General features: G+C 41.8%; 1 protein-coding gene across 1 annotated transcript in view; it reads left to right on the forward strand.

Annotated features, from left to right (window-relative positions):
• Positions 1 to 24,126, forward strand: part of asap1a (ArfGAP with SH3 domain, ankyrin repeat and PH domain 1a) — a 190,958-nt gene that overhangs the window by 123,279 nt on the left and 43,553 nt on the right. The window contains 6 exon segments of the mRNA XM_045693788.1: positions 1,805 to 1,813; positions 2,470 to 2,570; positions 4,463 to 4,532; positions 4,774 to 4,861; positions 12,254 to 12,302; positions 13,052 to 13,218. Of these exon segments, the coding sequence (XP_045549744.1) occupies positions 1,805 to 1,813; positions 2,470 to 2,570; positions 4,463 to 4,532; positions 4,774 to 4,861; positions 12,254 to 12,302; positions 13,052 to 13,218 (484 nt within the window).

Genomic DNA, 24,126 nt, shown 5'->3' on the forward strand with positions numbered 1-24,126 from the left:
GTATTCAGCAACCTTCTGAAAATAGTACAGTATAGATCTGATTTAGCCATAGTGGTTCTCGGTTTTAAAATGTTACCCTATTTAGTAATCAGGATGTACCCACCATCACATCCCAGTCAATCCGTTCAACATCGTTTTACCTCCCCTCAAGCCTTAAAAGTAGGAAAAATATTGTTAAATATAACTGTTAAAGCTGCAGTATGTAATGTTCTGGGGGACCTGACCAAATAAACATAGACATGTGAGTTATAGATCTGTTATTGAAAGCAAGTCTAGGAAGCGGTAAATCTGTTCTATGTGCTCTATTTCTATGCTTACCATTCTTAAGTTTTGTTTTTGTCTTTTCGGTTTTGTACACCAGCTTCAAAACAGCAGAAAATAAAATATTTTGGGTTATGGAAAATATATTTCACAGCGGTATAGATGGTACAGTGATTCTTTACCCTATACTTGTTTTTTGCTCACATAATCGAAAATTAGACAAGCCATAAACATTTTAGCAACCAGGAAACGGTGGAGTGATTTCTGCATAGTGCACTTTTAAGGGGTGGATATAGGCATCCCTTATTCCCTTTTATAGCAGCCAATTGCCTGAGAAGTGGTATTTTTCCTGAAATGAATAATACTAACCACTCTCTGTATTTACTGTTTTCTTGATCAGGGGTCTCCAACCTTTTCTAGCATGAGGGCTACTTAAAAAGAATATCGCAAGCTACACATTTTTTAAAGAGCTCTTCTCTTCTGTCAATACACCTGGTAAAATAGTGGTTCATAAAACAATATTTGGCATGACAGGCCCCATAAAATTATCTTACGTATTTTCCCGATTTCTGTTCTGTTTTATTTTTCCCGGTTTTAGATTTTTCATATTACAATTATTCATAGACAACAATGAAAATGTATGTTCTGAGTCCATGTCAATGCTTAAATCACAACAAAGACAATTTTTGGGGGTTTGGAAAAAACATAATTCCCCGCTTCTAGCAAGAGCGGAATGTGTTGGTCTAACGATGATTCTGCTGTCAGGCCTACTGCTGCAGCGTCTCATAGCAAAGTTAGCAAAATAATGGCCACCCAATTGATATAAATAATCATAATATAGTCACTCTATTTTGCAGTTAATGTTTAATTGAGAAGGTTTATGGAGAAAGTCTACCCACAACACAGTTATCATTAACATTGCTAACTGGCTACATACAGAGTGATAAGCGCACCAAACAGGCAGACGGGCAATATTGCTGCAAATGAAATTGTCAGATATTCTGTTACGTTTGGTTTTTAAGTTAATAGTGGCTAAGCAGGGGTGGGATAATGTGGCTTTGATTGGATAGTAGGCGGGAGATTTATGTTTAAGAGTTTGATGGAACAAAATGAAAAAATCCATTCACTTTCAGAATTGCTTGGCGAGCTACTCATAGGTGGGATGAGAGCTACTCATAGGTGGGATGAGAGCTACTCATAGGTGGGCTGAGAGCTACTCATAGGTGGGCTGAGAGCTACTCATAGGTGGGCTGAGAGCTACTCGTAGGTGGGCTGAGAGCTACTGGTAGGTGGGCTGAGAGCTACTGGTAGGTGGGCTGAGAGCTACTGGTAGGTGGGCTGAGAGCTACTGGTAGGTGGGCTGAGAGCTATTGGTAGGTGGGCTGAGAGCTACTCATAGGTGGGCTGAGAGCTACTCATAGGTGGGATGAGAGCTACTGGTAGCTTGCGATCTACCTGTTGGAGACCCCTGTCCTTGATACTTCAACATTGGTGCATTTTGACTTACTGCCTGTCTTCCCTTCACTGCATTCTCTGACTGAAGTCTAGGAGAGTAAGTGCTGTCCCCTCAATAATAATCATTGGCTTCCTATATTTTGTCCTGTAACCATTTCCCATGAATGTTTAATATTTCTGTACCATGTTTGTGATTATTTGGGATTTATTTGTAAAGTAGTGTCTATCTCTGGTAGTGTGTCTAAAGGAGTGTGTCTGTGTAAAGGAGTGTGAGCATGTAAAGTATTGTCTATCTCTGGTAGTGTGTCTAAAGGAGTGTGAGCATGTAAGGGAGTGTGAGCATGTAAAGGAGTGTGAGCATGTAAAGGAGTGTCTATCTCTGGTAGTGTGTCTAAAGGAATGTGTGTGTGTGTAAAGTAGTGTGTCTGTGTAAAAAAGGAGTGTGAGCATGTAAAGGAGTGTCTGTCTCTGGTAGTGTGTCTAAAGGAATGTGTGTGTGTGTAAAGTAGTGTGTCTGTGTAAAGTAGTGTGAGCATGTAAAGGAGTGTCTGTCTCTGGTAGTGTGTCTAAAGGAATGTGTGTGTGTAAAGTAGTGTGTCTGTGTAAAGTAGTGTGAGCATGTAAAGTAGTGTTTATCTCTGGTAGTGTGTCTAAAGGAGTGTGTCTGTGTAAAGTAGTGTGTCTATGTAAAGTAGTGTGTCTATGTAAAGTAGTGTGTCTATGTACATTGAACCCTGTGACTGGGTATTTCAGGACTCTCAGAGCAAGCAGAGTGGATACAGCATGCACCAGCTACAGGGAAACAAGGACTTTGGCAGTGAGAAGAAGGGCTATTTGATGAAGAAAAGCGATGGGTGGGTGAAAGAGTGGAAGGATGGGTAAATTTGGAGATGTGGTGATGTGAACGCTGACTTAAAATACAGTGCCATCAGAAAGTATTCACACAGCCTGAATTAACAATTTGTTAAATAGTGCTTTTGTGTCATGGCCCTACACACAATACCCCATAATGTCAAAGTGGAATCAGGTTATTTTACAAATGAATTTGAAAAGAAAAGCTGAAGAGTCAATAAGTATTCAACCCCTTAGTTATGGCAAGCCTAAATAAGTTCAGGAGTAAATATTTGCTTAACAAGTCACGTAAATAAGTTGCATGGACTCACTCTGTGTGCAATAATAGTGTTTACATGATTTTTAATGACTACTGTAACAGTTTTGACTTGTTGTTTGTTAGGGGTGCCAGGTAGGCTGTGTCTACTAGAGAAAATATAGATTTGTCCTTTTTGTTTGAGAGGGATTGAGTCCCGTCTAGTCCGTCAAGTCTACACAAACTTGCAGGTTCCTTGGTGAAAGAGTGGGGTAACATCTCACAGCAAGACCTGGCAAATATGGTGCATTCCAGGAGGAGGAGATGCACTGCAGTACTTAATGCAGCTGGTGGCCACACCAGATACTGACTGTTACTATTGATTTTGACCCCCCCTTTGTTCAGGGACACATTATTCCATTTATGTTAGTCACATCTCTGTGGAACTTGTTCAGTTTATGTCTTAGTTGTTGAATCTTGTTATGTTCATACAAATATTTACACATGTTAAGTTTACTGAAAATAAACAGAGTTGACAGTGAGAGGACGTTTCTTTTTTTGCTGAGTTTGAATACAGGAAATATTTAAGTCAATTCCAATACCATATTTACATGTGCAGGGATACTGAAGTGATAGAGGTGGATATATGTATAGGGGTAAGGTGACTAGGCATCAGGATATAAGATAAACAGAGTAGCAGCACCTTGTATATGAGTGGGTCTGCGGGTGTGTAGAGTCAGTATAAATGTTTGTGCATATTATGTGTGAGTGAGAAGATGATGGAGCAAGTATTGTTCAATGTGTTGGTGTCAGACTTGATGCACCGTTACCTCATGCCATGTGGCAGCAGAGAAAGTAGTCTATGGCTTGAGTGGTTGGGGTCTTTGACGATTTTCCGCGCCTTCTTTTCACACTGCCTGATATAGAGGTCCTGTATGGCAGGGAGCTCGGCCCCAGTGATGTACTGGGCTGTCTGCACAACCCTCTGTAGCGCCATGCGATCGAGGGCGGTGCTATTGCCATACCAAGTAGTGATGCAGCCATTGCAAGCAGTGATGCTTGTCATTGGCAAGGACTCAGGAGTTTTTTAGGATAAAAAGAAATGGAATAGAGCTAAGCACAAGCAAAATCCTAGAGGAAAACCTGGTTCAGTCTGCTTTCCAACAGACACTGGGAGACAAATTCACCTTTCAGCAGAACAATAACCTAAACTACAAGGCCAAATATACACGCTTACCAAGACGACAGTGAATGTTCCTGTGTGGCCTAGTTACAGTTTTGACTTAAATAGGCTTGAAAATCTATGGCAAGCAGGTGTGCAAAGCTCTTAAAGACTTACCCAGAAAAATGTACGTCTGTGTTCACTGCCAAAGTGGTTCTAGCATGTATTGACTCAGGGGTATATACTTATGTCAATTAAATATTTCTGTTTTTAATGTTCAATAAATTTGCAAACATTTCTAAAAGCATGTTTACACTTTGTCATTATGGGCTATTGTGTGTAGATGGGTGAGATTTATTTTTAATACATTTTGATTTCATGCTGTAACACTACAACATTTGGAAAAGGTCAAGGGGTATGAATACATTCTGAAGGCACCGTGTCAGTGTAAGAAGTGTAAAAAATGTTATTCCTAAATGTATTTCCTTTTTTCCTAGGTTACGGAAGGTGTGGCAAAGGAGGAAATGTTCCGTGAAGAGCGGAATTCTCACTATCGCACATGCCACAGTGAGTAGTACTATATTTCACTACATTACCCATAATCCATTGCAACGCAATGCAATGCAGCAACACAGTGAGAACACTCTTGTCCAGAAGCCAAATCCTACCGGACAAAAATAATTTGAACCAACGTTCTATCAACATGTCATATCTTTTCAAAATACTGATTTTCAACAACTGGCTGATTAATCCATCCTTTAATTTCTTCACCTATTTCGTATGTTATTTATCTCGGTCTGTCATCTAGTCTAACCGACAGCCAGTGAGACTGAACCTACTGACCTGCCAGGTCAAACCCAGTGGGGAGGACAAGAAGTGCTTCGACCTCATCTCCCGTGAGTTCCTATAATATCATATGAGAATAATATAATGTATAATATATGATCATGTATTTCCTATAATATCATATAATGATGACATGATAAATTAGCAGACCAGTTTTATTAATAATTGACTCTATAGGAATGGAATCGGCCGTCTGCACCAGACCTGGGTTGAATACTGTATGTCAAATACTTTCACATACTTGAGCTGTGCCTGATACAATGCAGTAATAGTTGTCAAAATCTTAGCTAAATATTCGTAGCTCAATAGCTAATCATAGTGCACCCCCGAATCATAAAGCACATCAACTTTTTTGAAGGAGAACATAATCCCTTAGAATATACTATTTTTTGGTAGCAGTGGAGTGAGGGAGACATACAAGTGAGGGGGTAGATGAGATTAGAAGAGTTGTAAAATCTTGTGTAATTTGATCAACTGCGTGATTAACTTCTGTGTTCATACATGTTAGAAATTGAGTTTCCACCCCACTGAACTAATGCTGCTCGGATGTCACGCATTCCATTCAGTCCTGGCAGATTATCTTGGTCTACACGCAGAATCTGTCCACGGGAGATTAGTATAGTTGAAAGTGAAGATCTGGTGCCTGAGTTTGGCTGAATGGTACCACCAACATTTACATTTTAGTCATTTAGCAGACGCTCTTATCCAGAGCGACTTACAGTAGTGAATGCATACATTTCATACATTTTTTCTTTTTTTCCCCCTACTGGTCCCCCGTGGGAATCGAACCCACAACCCTGGCGTTGCAAACACCATGCTCTACCAACTGAGCCACATGGGACCTACTCTACCACATGTAGGGCTGGCTCAGTAATTGTATAATCTTGTAATCAACGATTATGGATGAAGACCGTGAAGAAAAGGAAATAACTGTCAAAACCGCTTTAATAATACATTCATTTTAGAAAATATATTTTTTATCAATTTTATTATTTTCAACTAGATATACTTGACTCAATAGCAGAACTGTAAATGAATGATTATGAACAATTGTTTTGCTACCTTAATTAGTCTATATCAAACTATATCTCCAATCTCAATTTGAGCTGGATCCTGCAGGAACAGGATCCGGCACCTCTACATTTTGGACTGTTTCATGCCGAAACCCATTTGCCAGGATCCGTTACCTTTATGTTGGGCTGGTGCAACATTGGAGCCTCTATAGACCAACTTGTAGCCATTGCTGTGGTGAGATAGAAGGGCGCCTGTTTCTCTCACAGAACTAGAATGAGATTCACTTTCTATTATCTCTCTCCCGCTCGCTGCTCTGATAGACATGAGCCTTCAACTCTCATCTCTCCAGCGTTCCATTTGATAATTTATTCCCATAGCCGCTGGAAGGGTGCTGGGGGTGCCGCAGTAACCCTGATAAATTGAAATACATTTGCCAAAGTTATAGAATTACTGCTATCTATTATGAAATAATTCAAATTAATACACCAGGACTTGACCTATAAGTTAGTCACAGAGGATCAATAGCTTAAAAACATTACCTAGCTATGGATAGTGTGTAGCCCAATAACAAGGCATGCCTACAGTCTGTCTACTTCAAATACAATTGCGGGAAAACACAGGTTTGAAAGCAAATGGCTCCTGCTGAAAAGAGAAGACTCTAATCTGTCTGTAGGCTACCAAATATGTTCCAAATAGGCCTATTGAGCCTATTTTGGCACGAGCGCATCGGCCATCACAGGTGAGTGAGCTGTGCATCATTGGGGGGAGTCAGTGAAACTTTATAGCATTTTTAGGACTATAATTTCCTCCTCATATTTTAGCTTACAATATGTCTCCACACACCTAGGCCTAGACTATTGATGGATTCAAGGCAAGGTCATTTTTATTGTTCTTTTTCCCTCCTCAATCTACACACAATATCCCTTAATGACAAAGCAAAAACTGGTTTTTAGACGTTTTTGCAAATGTATTACAATAAAAAAACATATCACATTTACATAGGTATTCAGACCCTTTACTCAGTACTTTGTTGAAGCACCTTTGGCAGTAATTACAGCATCGAGTCTTTTTATGTATGACGCTACAAGCTTGGCACACCTGTATTTGGGGAGTTTCTCCCATTCTTCTCTGCAGATCCTCTCTAGCTCTGTCAGGTTGGATGGGGAGTGTCGCTACACAGCTATTTTCAGGTCTCTCCAGAGATGTTTGACCGTGTTCAAGGCTCTGGCTGGGCCAATCAAGGACATTCAGAGATTTGTCCCGAAGCCACTCCTCCACTCCTGTTGTCTTGGCTGTGTACTTATGGTCGTTGTCCTGTTAGTGAACCTTCCCCCCAGTCTGAGGTCCTGAGCACTTTGGAGCAGGTTTTCATCAAGGATCTCTCTGTACTTTAATCCGTTCATCTTTGCCTCGATCCTAACTAGTCTCCCAGTCCCTGCCGCTGAAAAACATCCCCACAGCATGATGCTGCCATCACCATGCTTCACCATAGGGATGGTGCCAGGTTTCCTCCAGATGTGACGCTTGACTTTCAGGCCAAAGAGTTCAATCTTGATTTAATCAGACCAGAGAATTTTGTTTCTCATTTCTCATCATGGACTACAGGAGACTAAACCATGCACATCACTGAGGACCTGAAATGGTCTCACCACACCGACGCCGTGGAGAAGTCGCAACAGCTCCTATACAGCCTCAGGCGGCTGAAGAAATTTGGCTTGGCCCCTAAGACCCTCACAAACTTCTACAGATGCACCATTGATTCTGTCGGGCTGCATCACCGCCTGGTTTCGGCAACAGCACCGCCCTCAACCGCATGGCTCTCTAGAGGGTGGTGCGGTCACTGTGGTCACTGTTACAGTGCTATTTGGGTTGTTAATTGATTTCAACGTTGTCTTTTTTTGTAACATTTTAATTATTTGTGTACTTGTTCGACATTTTACTGCGTTGTTAGGATCTAGTAACAGCAGCATTTCGCTTCACCCTCTATAACATCTGCTAAACTGTGTATGCGACCAATAAACTTTGAGTCTGCATCTTTCAACAACAACAAAAAATTTGCAAACACGTTGGTCACCAGTAGCTTGATCACCTGATTAAATAGTTGTAGCTAAGCCCTAGTTGTTAGTTAGCTAGATTCACACAGTGACTGGCTCAGAGCTAACAAGCTAATGGACAAATTTAAGTTAGTTTTTGTGCACATTCTCAAACTCCGTAAATACTGCTCCTTCAAACACAAACTCCTTGGCTGTAAAATTGAGCGATTTAGACTTCCTCAGCAAAAAAAACGTCTAAATCAATTATGGATATATTGTTGTAGCTTTTATTAATTCTGACTATTTTGAGGGTGAAATGTGACCCGTTTCAGGAAACTAGACGTATGTTGCAAGCCATGACTTTACAGGAGAGCTGTTTGAACGTAAAAAAAATATAAATGCATTTTTTGGCAGAAATGCCTTCTCGAACATGTGAACTTTAACAAACTTTTATGTCATCTGTAAATACGAATTAAGTTGTTAAATTTTTAACCTAGTTGGTTTAGCCAAAGAAAAAGTCAGAAACCTTCCCACTAGCCATGATTGGCTGAGATAATGAGTGGGCTGGACATGCCAAGAGATGAGTTTGAGATTGGTCTGCAGTGTAGCATCTTGTGTCTATAAAGTGAGCTGCTCGTTATGTGTAGATAATCCTTTCTACTGCAGTTTTTTTCTAAAGATATAACGTTAGCCACGGAGAACTGCAAATATGTTGTTACTGTTCTCAATTACATTGCTGCCCTAAATTTATCAGGCGCTATCGACAAAGGGCAGTGGGAAAAAGTTCTGATGGATTACTTTCTGGAGAACGATCGTGCCTTGCTGTCTCTCTCTGAGCTGTGCAAACTAAACAGAAACAACACAAGACGTCTTATTTAATGAAAGGGGTTGCAGTCTGCCATGAAGCTTTCATCCATGAATACGGGTAAGAGTCTAGCTACAGTTTCAGATATTATATGTTTCTAATTTTGTCCGAAATTTGTTTTCATTCCAAGTTAAAGCTTACTGTTAGCTAGCCAGCTGGAGTTCGATGGCTGCCTTGCTAGCTAACTTTTAATTTATTTGCTTAACTTTAGCTAACTATGACAATCAATTTGTTTTGCTAGTACTCTATGGATTGGGATTATAGTTCATTGTTTAGCTAGCTAGATAAAGTTTGCTATTAGCTAGCTAATGTTAGCTGAGGTTAGATTGCTGGCTTGCTAGCTAACACTAATTTACGTGTATGAACTGTGTAACGTTAGTGATATTTTCTCATTGCTAGTTATAGCCTAATGTTAACTAGCTAACTAGCTAACATTGAACCTATTTGGTTAACTTTCGCTAGCTATGACAATCCATTTGTATTGCTAGTACTCTATGGATAGGGATTATAGTTCATTGTTTAGCTAGCTAGTTAACGTTACATGTCTAAACAAAATACCCCAAGTTAAAGCTTTCTGTTAGCTAGCTAACGTTAGCTGAGGTGGTTTGATAGCTAACATGAATGTACGTCTATGAACTGTGTAAAGTTAGTGATGTTTTCTCAATGCCATTTCACATTGCTAGCTATAGCCTAATGTTAGCTAGATAACTAGTTAACATTGAACCTATTTGGTTAACTTTAGCTAGCTATGACAATCAGTTTGCAATGCTAGTACTCTATGTATTGGGATTATAGTTCATTGTTTATCTGGCTATCTAGCTACATGTCTAAACAAAAGACCCAAGTTAAAGTTTGCTGTTAGCTAGCTAACATTAGCTGACGTTACATGGCTGGCTAACAAAGCATAAACACATTTTGATTATTTAATTGAGCTCCAACAGGATTGGCACTATTTTCATTGATTTCACATTATTTCTGTATTTTCCAGAGGTACGTGTAGTCGGGCTGTCTTCCTGGTACGGTGCTGGTGGAAAGCTATGGCTGGCAACTACACCTGACTCTGTACTTCAGGCCGCTGCCACAGATCAAGCAGGACCAGCACTTCAGGTGAATATCATTTTCATTGCATTGTATGTGGTTATTCTTATCTTAACTTGGGAGGTGAATTGATGTTGTGCAAGGTTGTAATGTCTTGAGATTTTTTTGTTGTTATTCCCTGTTTTACAGCTTTGATGCTCTGGAGCCTAGTGTTGATGTCGCCAAGGAGCGTTCGGATGCAGTCAGGACCAGGTTTCAGCTGCTGTGCAATGCTGACATCCTTCCTCCCATAGATGGTCTGCCTGTACAAGAACCACCTGGACTGGACACAGCTAGACAAACGTATCATTTGAGAAGATCAGGGAGTTTTGCGATGAAGAGGCTGTGGACATCACAACCCCTGCACCAAAGTCAAGGGCAGGACAGAAACAGGCTCTCCGAATATAGATTCACTTGTTCATGCATGGTTCGGACAGACCAGTCATTAGCACTATCTGCAATGCCTCTATTCAAATGACTCTCTCCTAACACACATTACATACGTTGCGGCTACTATTTATTTATTTTATCCTGCTGCTCAGCCATTTTACCCCTGATTGGATGCATATAACTACCTCGTCTATCACTGATATCGTTATTGATATTGTTCTTGATATTGTTCTGTATATTATTTTATTTATATTGACACTATCTATTTCTGATATTGCTACAATGCAAGCAATGATTTGGCTGTACCATTTACACCTTCTGTAGAGACCCATCCACTTAGCAAGAAGTGGCCAGTGGTGTAAAGTACTTAAGTAAAAATACTTTAAAGTACTAAAGTATTTTTTGGTGGTATCTGTACTTTACTTTACTATTTCTTTTTTTGTCAACTTTTACTTTAGTACATTCCGAAATAAAATAATGTACTTTTTACTCCATACCTTTTCCCTGACGCCCAAAAGTACTTGTTACATTTTGACAGAAAAACTGTTCAATTCCCACACTTATCAAGAGAACATCCCTGGTCATCCCTACTGCATCTGATCTGGCAGACTTACTCAACACATGGTTTGTTTGTAAATTATGTCTTAGTATTGGAGTGTGCCCCTGGCTATCTTTCAATTTAAAAAAACAGTTAAAAAATGGTGCTGTCAGGTTTAATATAAGGAATTTGAAATGATTTATAATTTTACTTTTGTTACTTAAGTACATTTTAGCAATTCCATTTACTTTTGATGCTTAAGTATTTTTAAATCCAAATACTTTTAGACTTTTACTCAAGTAGTATTTTACTGGGTGACTTTTACTTGAGTCATTTTCTATTAAGGCATCTTTACTTTTACTCAAGTATGACAATTGAGTACTCATCCACCGCTGGATGTGGTCACATGACCCATCAATTTAGACAAGTGTGTCTGGGTAAACGTCATCTAATATTGATAAAATATTTTTATCTGGACACATTCTGTTTACCTGGAATTGTTCCTTATTGTAGACTTCTACCACTTTTAGTCTTAATCTTTACTACACTGCTCTCTGTTTAGCACATGACAGCACATGTGAATCCTTAAAGAGATGGGTGGGGCTGGCTTAAGAGGGTGTGAACAATGCTGAATGTGTGTAGACAAAGGAGAGCTCTCCAGTAGGTACCAAAACAATCAAAGGCCATTTTCTCAAAAGTGAGTTTCCAAGAATATCAACTTTCAAAGCAGAATTACTTTCCCATTGTTCCTCAATTATGCAGTGTATGATATACCATTTTGTAGCTCTGAGTCTGTACTTTTATCCAATGTAAAAAAAACAAAATTTCCAATTTTTCTACATGAGACCGATTTGAGCCGGTCGGTCACAAATGTGGTTCATTAGGTGATGTCACCTACTGTATGTGATGAAAGGGGTAATTTGTCAGAACATGGGGTATGTGTCAGAACATGACGGCAGTTGGGATCATGGCTGCTTAGCATGTCGTTTGTACCTTGAAATGTATGTTATTAAATGTGGCAACACATTGAGAAGAATCTACGGATTCAGCCTTGTATATTTAGCTATGACCAAGCGTCATTACAACCGAGGATATATTTTTGAAAGTTATGATCATTGTAGCCGGACTTCTTTTGATCTATCCCATTAGTCTTTGAGAGATACGAGACAAATCAGTACAGATGTCCTGGTATCTGACGGAAGACAATGATATATCCTACTGTCTGAATAAAGACAAATACTTAAAAAAGAAAGTGACACTGTGAAGGACTAACGCAGGGATGGAGCCCCTGTCTGCGGCAATGTCAGTAGCGCTACCTCTATACCAAAACACAGCACCTCAACTCAATGTTCAAGTATTTGGAAGTATTTTATGTGTTTCACCGAGCCAGTGAGGGAGAAGCCCTTTGTCTTTGTGTGTGTACAAATAGGGCTCCCACAGTTAGTGTTTTTACTTCTAGTCATTCAAATCTAGTAATACTAGCTATGCACTAAGGTACTGTATGTCTGTCATTTCTCTTTTACAGATAATCGCACATATCATTTCCAGGCTGAAGATGAACAGGAGTTTGTGACGTAAGATAACCTACCTTATGGTGTGTTTGTTTGTCTGTGCGCATGTGTACACCTGAATGTCAGTGCTCAGTATGAAGGACACTCTGAACATGGTGTTTAGTGCATTTGGGGACTGTAAAATATGGTGGGGGATCTGTTTTGCTTCCCACTGGTCCTGGGGCCCTTGTTAAGGTCAACGGCATCATGAACTTTACCCAGTACCAGGACATTTTTGCTAAAACCTGGTTTCCTCTGCCAAGAGGCTGAAACTTGGCCGCAAGTGGATCTTCAGGAAGACAATAACCCCAAGCACACATCAAAATTATTAATTGACCACAAAAGGAAATAAGGAATGGTCTAAGAAACCTCCCAATGTATTATCCAATCTCATAAAACATTTTAGAAAAAATCTCAGTGCCATTATCCTCGCAAGGTGAAGTATTGAAAACTGTGGTGTCTGTGGTGTTTTGACCCCTATCTTTAGAGAAAAAAATGTATTACTTGTTAAACAAAATGTCTTTCTCTGAGCAATTGTATTAGCATAAAATAATGTCCTCATTTTTTTAGCATACAATATTGCTCAGTATTTGAATGATTTATTTTATGAAGTCCTTTTTGCTCAAGGGAGTCACTGTGTACAATATATATATATATATATATATATATATATATATATATATATATATATATATGTGTGTGTGTGTGTGTGTGTGTGTGTGTGTGTGTGTGTGTGTGTTTGTGTGTGTGTGTGTGTGTGTGTGTGTGTGCAGCTGGATATCGGTGCTGACCAACAGTAAAGAGGAGGCACTGAACAAGGCGTTCCGCGGGGAGCAGAGTACAGGGGGAGAGGACACTTTGGAGGACCTAACCAAAGCCATCATAGAAGACGTGCTACGGATACCTGGCAATGAAATCTGCTGTGACTGTGGTGCAGCTGGTGAGTGAGAGAGTGTGTGTGTGTCTGTGCCCTCATGTGGTTTGTGATCTTTCATCATCCCAAACATACAGTAATAACAGTAATAATATTTATTTTATATATCACTTTTCATTACAAAGACAATCTCAAATACACTTTTAAAATTAACAAAACAAATGTAGATCTGGCCGGTCGATGATCTTCCACTCCACAGCTTCAGATGATAAGGTGTTGTTCTGCCAGGCTGAGCACTAGTTTAAGTGGAAGGAGCTTCAATGGCACAGAGTCAGTCAGTTACTTAGACTGGTCCGGAGCTCTTCATCAGGCACCTCGTACATTGTCACTGCCTCCTCTGTAGGTAGGCTGGATGGTCCACTACTGAAGTGTAGCACCCATCTGGGTGACACTTCGGCAGTTACAAGCGCCAGAAAGACCACCAAACCTCGGCAGTAGTTAGGAATGTGGTGGAAATTATAACCAAAAGGAAGAGAGAGACTGTGGATTCTTCAAACAACAACTTTATTATAAGATTTGCAAAAATGGAGTGGTTAACAATCCACCAAACAGTGCAGAGTTAAAAGCCCAATGAACAGAGTTGGCTCTCAGCTTTTATAGAAAGTACAACTTGTCTTTGTGGCAGTTTAGCAGATGGGTGGAAACAACGGCGGTTTGTCTATGCAGATTAAGATAGCCTGAGGGCTCAACCGTTATAACTGTGTTTTGTCACAGTTCACACTATAATGTGCTCCTTCCTGCAAGTTTTCATATAGGTGACTTCTTGCAGATAGTAAAACCACAGGATGTCTCACATGCTGCGGTCGCACCCAAATGGACGTTAGCTATACGCCCAATCTTATGACTAACTCTCACAATGACAGGTTTGTATCAGGTTAGAAAAAAACAGTAGCATATAACGAGAGACACATTTCTAAGTAGTAAAAGACGGGATAGCATGAATAATTCCCCCCCACATTACCTCCCTTAGTCTCAACCTAATGGAAAATTACTTACAAGCATTTTCATCAAACAAGCATTAACATGATTAAACATGAACTAAACATTGGTGCCTGCTTCATCACCACAAGTCAATCACTTTGGCTGGTGTTCATTTGCGAGATCACCGCTGAGCTCTTTCAGATGTTCCACTACAATAGTCAAGTTACCCTCACCCTGGGGTATGAATGTACAGCAATGGTCACCTATCATTTGGTACCCTCTGCAGGAGATGTGATGCTACTACTACAGCGAACTTCCCTTCCGGTGATGTGGCCTCCGGTGTACAGAGATCTGTGGCTATTCTTTCAAGTGTTGTACCTTCTTTATTTGTCACTGAAAATTGACAATAGTGTCTGAAATGACAACACTATATCTGCTAGAATCTGCAACTAACACCCTTATGCAAACATTCTGTCTCAAACACATGCCTCGTATGTACTTAGCCTCCGGCTACAAATACATTTGCACATAATCATTCCATCTAACCCATAACACGTTAGTGACTGCTGCTAGTCCACTTATATAGTTATAAACGTACTAAAACATGCTCAGGTCAATTGTGCTTTATCATCCAGAAAGCCATATGTATTGATACGCTTTAACATGAGAATTCTGATAACATGGTAAAACAAAACCCCTACATTCAATGTCCCCATCATGGTTATTCAACCCAAATGTAGAATGACAGTCCTTAGTGCTTCACGTTGAGTCTATCACTCAAATTCAAGACCTTCAACTTAGCACACACGGTTAGAATGTACATCTACAAACAGGGGACCATATATAGAGAGTTTGTACTACTCAAATAACCAGTATTAACTTTTCTCATTACAGCCCTTGTTCATCCCTGTTTTACAATGTAACGAGTGGCATGTTAATAACAGATCGGTATCTCAATGCATTTTAATCTAAATTACAATAAGCTTCCCATGGTGTAAACCTCCAAAATCAACCCTAAATAAATGTACAGGCACAGTTGACCACCCCCCTCCTTCCCTGCATTCTTCTTCTGGCGTTTCTTCCTATTCTGTTTTAGATAGTGTTTCAGTTCTTCCTCCCAATGGCACATGTTCAAAGTGGATACCCTAGATAATGTCTCTCACCTGAGCCGCCACTGTCCTATACAGTCCATTATGTCTTGTCTATTTTCCCACCAGTACACCAGCAGCATGAGAGAAGATGGGACAGAATCTCTCCATGCTCACTCCACGTGGACTCATGACTCATGAGTGAAAAGGCAGTTGATAGCTTCGACTGGATGCTGTGTACAGGTTGCTGGCTCGGTCTCACGGTAGAAGTGGTGAAGGACAAGGTCATAGTGAACGCATTTATCGCCCTTTCTTCAGCCGGTTACGGGGGGTGAAGCTCACACTGTTCTCATCGATTTATTCCTTATATGCATCAAGATACCATGTGTAGTCACTGTCGCCATAACTTCGAGAGAGGACATACCAAAATAACAGTTTAAGACATTTCTGGTTCTGTAAATCCAGACCAACTATTCACTGTATGACAAATTATTACATTCCCAATTTTCTTAATGTCAAAATGTCAAATGTCAGAGCATAACAACACACTTGTTGAAACCATTAAAAAAATGCTTATATTCCCTTATCATACTGCGACCAGGTCAGGGAGTTAAAGAGCTAACACTTAGGGAGAAATCCTGACCACACAGCAGAGTTACAGGGTCAGAGAGTTAGAGAGCTAACACTTAGGGAGAAATCCTTACCATACAGCAGACCCAATTGGGTGAGATTTGTATCACGACAAGAACAAGAACAACAACCAAAACAACAACAGCAATACACTTCTTCATATTATACTTAAATCTCACCAAATGTCTCTAGTGAGGTTGATCAGGCCTCACCAGAAAGTGAAGACAAAGTTCATTCAAAACCATTATGTATTTTCTTTCCCTGTACTTCCGAAACATTTAAAACATTTCCATCTTTCTGCTTACCCAGTTTACATGCAAATTAAAAAGACCCCACACAATAAATCAAACACAGTATTAACACCACTTATCAAATATTCATAACCGGTGGGTTGTGTGTGCCAGTGTGTGTAGTAAAACGTAGGACAAAAACAAAGAAATGTCCAGGCCTTACTTATTTGGGAGTTCCCTCTACGACCAGATCCGGATACCTTTATACTAAATAAAAGTGCAGAATTTCAGTAACTGCTCTTCCAAGGCAATAGCCTTGGGAAACATTTCAAAGAGAGATAAAAGGACACCCCATCCTCTCCTGGAAGAGAAAGTGTACATTTCATTAGTATTCGCTATGCTATGTCTTAATCAGCAACACAAACGTTTGAATTACAAACCAAACATGATAATGATAAATCCACTGTCTTCCCTCCAATCATTAATTGTTTTTGTTTTAATCCATCCCAACGTTTATGTATCCTTTATGACATTTCTCTCCCCACCGAGTCTAACGATTTACTCACGTATATAACTAGTCTCTCTCTTCCTCCATTTTACATAATCACCGCACTACAATGCCCTTCATGTTCATGAACAAACATTTTCAAAGGTAATTTTAGGTTTGGCAACCCCAATGCTGGCGCCTGACACAATTGCTTTTTCAAAACTCTACAAACAATTACTCACAATATTAACGCCACTCTAATTTCTCGTGACCCCTCCTCGCTTTCGTCAATTCTATAAATCTAGTTCAGAATAAGACGGAATAAAGTGTCTCACGAGGTTAAAGCCCCTCAAGGTTTTCTGAGACTCACAAGGAGTGTTTGGCCTGGTAATTTTAATTTGTTTACCTTTTAGAATCCATTCCCCTGGCATTTCCTTTAGATTCTTCCAACCCCAAAATTGGTTCCACATCCGTCGCCATGTTACATTATCCGGGTATTGTTACTGGTTCTATGGTCAGAGACATGGGTAGTAGTTGTATTGCTTTCGATTCTGCCCGTTTCCTCACTAAATATAATAATTTTCCTGTCGCAGATATTGCCAATTTCGAGCTCCTTTGCCCCGCTACACTCTTCCAATGACCAACGGCCCCACAACGGCCCCATACCTACACTTTGGTATTTTTCCGCTACCCCGGCAATATCCATTTTGTTAATAGGTTTCAAACCTGCCATCAAAGTATACGTACACATTCTATCAACATACTCACATACCCGAGCAATGTTCGATTACCCATACTAACATACTGTATACTACATTCTTAATGAGTATATACTACATACTATATACAATTAGTTAATTTTACTATAGTGTAAACGAACGGTAACCTTTCAGTTGAGCTTCGCCTGTCTACCGGAAGTTGATGCTGTTGCTATGCCACCTCTTGCTAGCTTGTTAGCATAACAAATTACTAGCTAGACATCTTACGACTTCGGGTGTGTTCGTAAAATCAGACTGCTCAGAGCACACACACTGCCCCCTCTGGCCGAGGAGTAGGGTTGATCCAAGTGTTTTGACCTCACAATGGCAGTCAAGCACCCAAGCTAACTAGCTAAATCTTGCTAGCTACTTCCAGACACAAATGAGAGAACAGCTCACTCTGACCATTTTACTCGCCCTAGCAGAGCTGATAAGGCTTTTTTCATGCTATCCAGAGCGTTGGTGACTGTAACTGTGCTGATGGCAACAATTTAATTGCGCTTTTTTTGCCAACATTTACTGATACCGGCCATATTCAACGGGTGTTGAGCGTTCGTAAATTCAACAGTTATTCTGCGCTGTGGCACATTTAGACGAGAGTGCTCTGAAATCGGAGTATATGGCCAGACCTAATTTTACCAATGCTCCCGAAATGGTTACTTGCATAGTCTTTTGTTAAGATATGTAGCTAGCTAGCTAGGTAAACAATGAACCATAATCTCAACTCATGATGTTACTACTCTGCATGAATCTGCAGGTCACTAACCAACCAGGTTCAATGTTAGCTAGCTAACATTAAGCTATAACTAGCCAAGTAAATGGCTCTGAGATACGAATACTAAGATCATACACGTAACCAGTGGCGGATTTAGGTATAGGCGACATGAGCGACATCTTGCCGGGGGCGGCGAGGTTGCGCCTGCACCCAAAAAATCGGAATGGTTACATTTGCGCGATCGGTTTTCTATCACTCATTTGCACGTCACATCAATGATATCATGTCACCGTGTGGGACTGTGGCTCAATTAACCTGTTAGGGCTAGGGGGCAGTATTTGCACGGCTGGATAAAAAAAATGTACCCGATTTAATCTGGTTACTAATCCTACCCAGTAACTAGAATATGCATATACTTATTATATATGGATAGAAAACACTCTAAAGTTTCTAAAACTGTTTGAATGGTGTCTGTGAGTATAACAGAACTCATTTGGCAGGCAAAACCCTGAGACATTTTCTGACAGGAAGTGGATACCTGATGTGTTGTATTACCTTTAAACCTATGCCATTGAAAAACACAGGGGCTGAGGAATATTTTGGCACTTCCTATTGCTTCCACTAGATGTCACCAGCCTTTACAAAGTGTTTTGAGTCTTCTGGAGGGAGATCTGACCGAACAAGAGCCATGGAACGATGATGGCCCATTAGACACCTGGCGCGCGAGTTCATGTTGGGTACCCTTGTTCCAATACGTTATAAAAGAGTATGCATTCGTCCACCTTGAATATTATTCATGTTCTGGTTAAAAAAAGGCCCTAATGATTTATGCTATACAACGTTTGACATGTTTGAGCGAACGTAAAAATATTTTTTCCCCTCGTTCATGAAGTGAAGTCCGGCGGGCTTAGATCATGTGCTAACAAGACGGAGATTTTTGGACATAAATGATGAGCTTTTTTGAACAAAACTACATTCGTTATGGACCTGTGATACCTGGAAGTGACATCTGATGAAGAGAATCAAAGGTAATGGATTATTTACATAGTATTTTCGATTTTAGATCTCCCCAACATGACGACTATTCTGTATCGCAACGCGTATTTTTCTGGGCGCAGTGCTCAGATTATTGCAAAGTGTGATTTCCCAGTAAGGTTATTTTTAAATCTGGCAAGTTGATTGCGTTCAAGAGATGTAAATCTATAATTCTTTAAATGACAATATAATATTTTACCAATGTTTTCTAATTTTAATTATTTAATTTGTGATGCTGACTTGACTGCCGGTTATTGGAGGGAAACGATTTCCTCAACATCAATGCCATAGTAAAACGCTGTTTTTGGATATAAATATGAACTTGATAGAACTAAAAATGCATGCATTGTCTAACATAATGTCCTAGGAGTGTCATCTGATGGAGATTGTAAAAGGTTAGTGCATCATTTTAGCTGGTTTTATGGTTTTGGTGACCCTGTCTTTGAATTGACAAAACATTACACACAACTCTTGTAAATGTACTGTCCTAACATACTCTACATTTATGCTTTCGCCGTAAAACCTTTTTGAAATCGTAAAACGTGGTTAGATTAAGGAGATGTTTATCTTTCAAAGGGTGTAAAATAGTTGTATGTTTGAAAAATTTGAATTTTGACATTTATTTGGATTCAAATTTGCCGCTCTTGAAATGCACCTGCTGTTGATGGAGTGCACCACGGTGGGGACGCCTGCATCCCACCTAGCCCATAGAGGTTAACCTTGTCGGAGTGGGCGTCCTGATTCTAGTTTGTGAGCTAGGAAGGCTACTGCCTGGAAGGTCTCCCATTCAGAAGTACGAGATGGGGTGGGGGTAGGTTGACCTCAGGCCTCCCCACTGGAAGCCCGAGGTAGGGGGAGCGAGGGAATCTATCAAATAGCGCACCTCTAACTTTGTACAGTACTAATGTAATTAGTAATCTGGAACTGCCGGTCTGCAGCCAACAAGGCTGAGTTCATCTCAGCCTATGCTACCCTCCAGTCCCTAGACTTCCTGGCGCTGACGGAAACATGGATTACCACAGATAACACTGCTACTCCTACTGCTCTCTCTTCGTCTGCCCACGTGTTCTCGCATACCCCTAGAGCATCGAGCCAGCGGGGTGGTGGCACTGGAATCCTCATCTCTCCCAAGTGGACATTCTCTCTTTCTCCCCTGACCCATCTGTCTATCTCCTCATTTGAATTCCATGCTGTCACAGTTACCAGCCCTTTCAAGCTTAACATCCTTATCATTTATCGCCCTCCAGGTTCCCTTGGAGAGTTCATCAATGAGCTTGACGCCTTGATAAGTTCCTTTCCTGAGGATGGCTCACCCCTCACAGTTCTGGGTGACTTTAACCACCTTTGACTCATTCCTCTCTGCCTCCTTCTTTCCACTCCTCTCATCTTTTGACCTCACCCTCTCACCTTCCCCCCCTACTCACAAGGCAGGCAATACGCTTGACCTCATGTTTACTAGATGCTGTTCTTCCACTAATCTCATTGCAACTCCCCTCCAAATCTCCGACCACTACCTTGTATGCTTTTCCCTCTTGCTCTCATCCAACACTTCTCACTCTGCCCCTACTCGGATGGTATTGCGCCGTCCCAACCTTCGCTCTCTCTCTCCCGCTACTCTCTCCTCTTCCATCCTATCATCTCTTCCCTCTGCTCAAACCTTCTCCAACCTATCTCCTGATTCTGCCTCCTCCACCCTCCTCTCCTCCCTTTCTGCATCCTTTGATTTTCTCTGTCCCCTATCCTCCAGGCCGGCTCGGTCCTCCCCTCCTGCTCCGTGGCTCGACGACTCACTACGAGCTCACAGAACAGGGCTCCGGGCAGCCGAGCGGAAATGGAGGAAAACTCGCCTCCCTGCGGACCTGGCATCCTTTCACTCCCTCCTCTCTACATTCTCCTCTTCTGTCTCTGCTGCTAAAGCCACTTTCTACCACTCTAAATTCCAAGCATCTGCCTCTAACCCTAGGAAGCTCTTTGCTACCTTCTCCTCCCTCCTGAATCCTCCTCCCCCTCCCCCCTCTCTGCGGATTACTTCGTCAACCATTTTGAAAAGAAGGTTGACGATATCCGATCCTCGTTTGCTAAGTCAAACGACACCGCTGGTCCTGCTCACACTGCCCTACCCTGTGCTTTGACCTCTTTCTCCCCTCTCTCTCCAGATGAAATCTCGCGTCTTGTGACGGCCGGCCGCCCAACAACCTGCCCACTTGACCCTATCCCCTCCTCTCTTCTCCAGACCATTTCCGGAGACCTTCTCCCCTTCCTCACCTCGCTCATCAACTCATCCTTGACCGCTGGCTACGTCCCTTCCGTCTTCAAGAGAGAGAGTTGCACCCCTTCTGAAAAAAACCTACACTCGATCCCTCCGATGTCAACAACTACAGACCAGTATCCCTTCTTTCTTTTCTCTCCAAAACTCTTGAACGTGCCGTCCTTGGCCAGCTCTCCTGCTATCTCTCTCAGAATGACCTTCTTGATCCTAATCAGTCAGGTTTCAAGACTGGGCATTCAACTGAGACTGCTCTTCTCTGTGTCACAGAGGCTCTCCGCACTGCTAAAGCTAACTCTCTCTCCTCTGCTCTCATCCTTCTAGACCTATCTGCTGCCTTTGATACTGTGAACCATCAGATCCTCCTCTCCACCCTCTCGGAGTTGGGCATCTCCAGCGCTGCCCACGCTTGGATTGCGTCCTACCTGACAGGTCGCTCCTACCAGGTGGCGTGGCGAGAATCTGTCTCCGCACCATGCGCTCTCACCACTGGTGTCCCCCAGGGCTCAGTTCTAGGCCCTCTCCTATTCTCGCTATACACCAAGTCACTTGGCTCTGTCATATCCTCACATGGTCTCTCCTATCATTGCTATGCAGACGATACACAATTAATCTTCTCCTTTCCCCCTTCTGATAACCAGGCGGCGAATCGCATCTCTGCATGTCTGTCAGACATCTCAGTGTGGATGACGGATCACCAGCTCAAGCTGAACCTCGGCAAGACGGAGCTGCTCTTCCTCCCGGGGAAGGACTGCCCGTTCCTTGATCTCGCCATCACTGTTGACAACTCCCTTGTGTCCTCCTCCCAGAGTGCTAAGAACGTTGGCGTGATCCTGGACAACACCCTGTCGTTCTCCACTAACATCAAGGCGGTGACCCGATCCTGTAGGTTCATGCTCTACAACATTCGCAGAGTACGACCCTGCCTCACACAGGAAGCGGCGCAGGTCCTAATCCAGGCACTTGTCATCTCCCGTCTGGATTACTGCAACTCGCTGTTGGCTGGGCTCCCTGCCTGTGCCATTAAACCCCTACAACTCATCCAGAACGCCGCAGCCCGTCTGGTGTTCAACCTTCCCAAGTTCTCTCACGTCACCCCGCTCCTCCGCTCTCTCCACTGGCTTCCAGTTGAAGCTCGCATCCGCTACAAGACCATGGTGATTGCCTACGGAGCTGTGAAGGGAACGGCACCTCCATACCTTCAGGCTCTGATCAGGCCCTACACCCAAACAAGGGCACTGCGTTCATCCACCTCTGGCCTGCTGGCCCCCCTACCTCTGAGGAAGCACAGTTCCCGCTCAGCCCAGTCAAAACTGTTCGCTGCTCTGGCACCCCAATGGTGGAACAAGCTCCCTCACGACGCCAGGACAGCGGAGTCAATCACCACCTTCCGGAGACACCTGAAACCCCACCTCTTTAAGGAATACCTAGGATAGGATAAAGTAATCCTTCTAACCCCCCTTAAAAGATTTAGATGCACTATTGTAAAGTGGTTGTTCCACTGGATATCATAAGGTGAATGCACCAATTTGTAAGTCGCTCTGGATAAGAGCGTCTGCTAAATGACTTAAATGTAAATGTAAATGTAGTAAAATCAGTCACACTACGAAATGCTAACAAATAAACCACAATTCATTGATAATACTGTGACTATATAGTTTCCCAGACATATTGTGCATTTTTTTCTGGTTTGTGCGAAATCGTTAAGTTTATGGTTTAGTCTTGACTCTTGGTTGACAGTGTTGGGGGATGGGTAATGTATTGATGCTCGAGTGCCAAATCAACACACATGTTTCTATTTGTCTTTGTTTCTTCTTTTTGATATTTATGAGTCTTATTTTTGTATATAGTTTTAAATGTTGTGAATATTTATTTGTGTTGTTGCAAATGTCTGAATGAAATGTACAGTTAGTGCAGAATGTTTTTTACAATACAAGCTAAATCAAATCAAATAAAAATCAAATCATATCAAATTTATTTATATAGCCCTTCGTACATCAGCTGATATCTCAAAGTGCTGTACAGAAACCCAGCCTAAAACCCCAAACAGCAAGCAATGCATGTGAAAGAAGCACGGTGGCTAGGAAAAACTCCCTAGGAAAAACTCCCTAGAAAGGCCAAAAACCTAGGAAGAAACCTAGAGAGGAACCAGGCTATGAGGGGTGGCCAGTCCTCTTCTGGCTGTGCAGGGTGGATATTATAACAGAACATGGTCAAGATGTTAAAATGTTCATAAATGACCAGCATGGTCAAATAATAATAATCATAGTAGTTGTCGAGGGTGCAACAAGCACGTCCGGTGAACAGGTCAGGGTTCCATAGCCGCAGGCAGAACAGTTGAAACTGGAGCAGCAGCACGGCCAGGTGGACTGGGGACAGCAAGGAGTCATCATACCAGGTAGTCCTGAGGCATGGTCCTAGGGCTCAGGTCCTCCGAGAGAAAGACAGAAAGAGAGAAAGAGAGAATTAGAGAGAGCATATTTAAATTCACACAGGACACCGGATAAGACAAGAGAAATACTCCAGATGTAACAGACTGACCCTAGCCCCCCGACACATAAACTACTGCAGCATAAATACTGGAGGCTGAGACAGGAGGGATCAGAAGACACTGTTGCCCCATCCGATGATACCCCCGGACAGGGCCAAACAGGCAGGATATAACCCCACCCACTTTGCCAAAGCACAGCCCCCACACCACTAGAGGGATGTCTCCAACCACCAACTTACCGTCCTAAGACAAGGCCGAGTATAGCCCACAACGATCTCCGCCATGGCACAACC

The sequence above is a fragment of the Salmo salar genome, chromosome ssa14, assembly GCF_905237065.1.
Source record: "Salmo salar chromosome ssa14, Ssal_v3.1, whole genome shotgun sequence".
NCBI classification, from domain to species: Eukaryota; Metazoa; Chordata; class Actinopteri; order Salmoniformes; family Salmonidae; genus Salmo; species Salmo salar.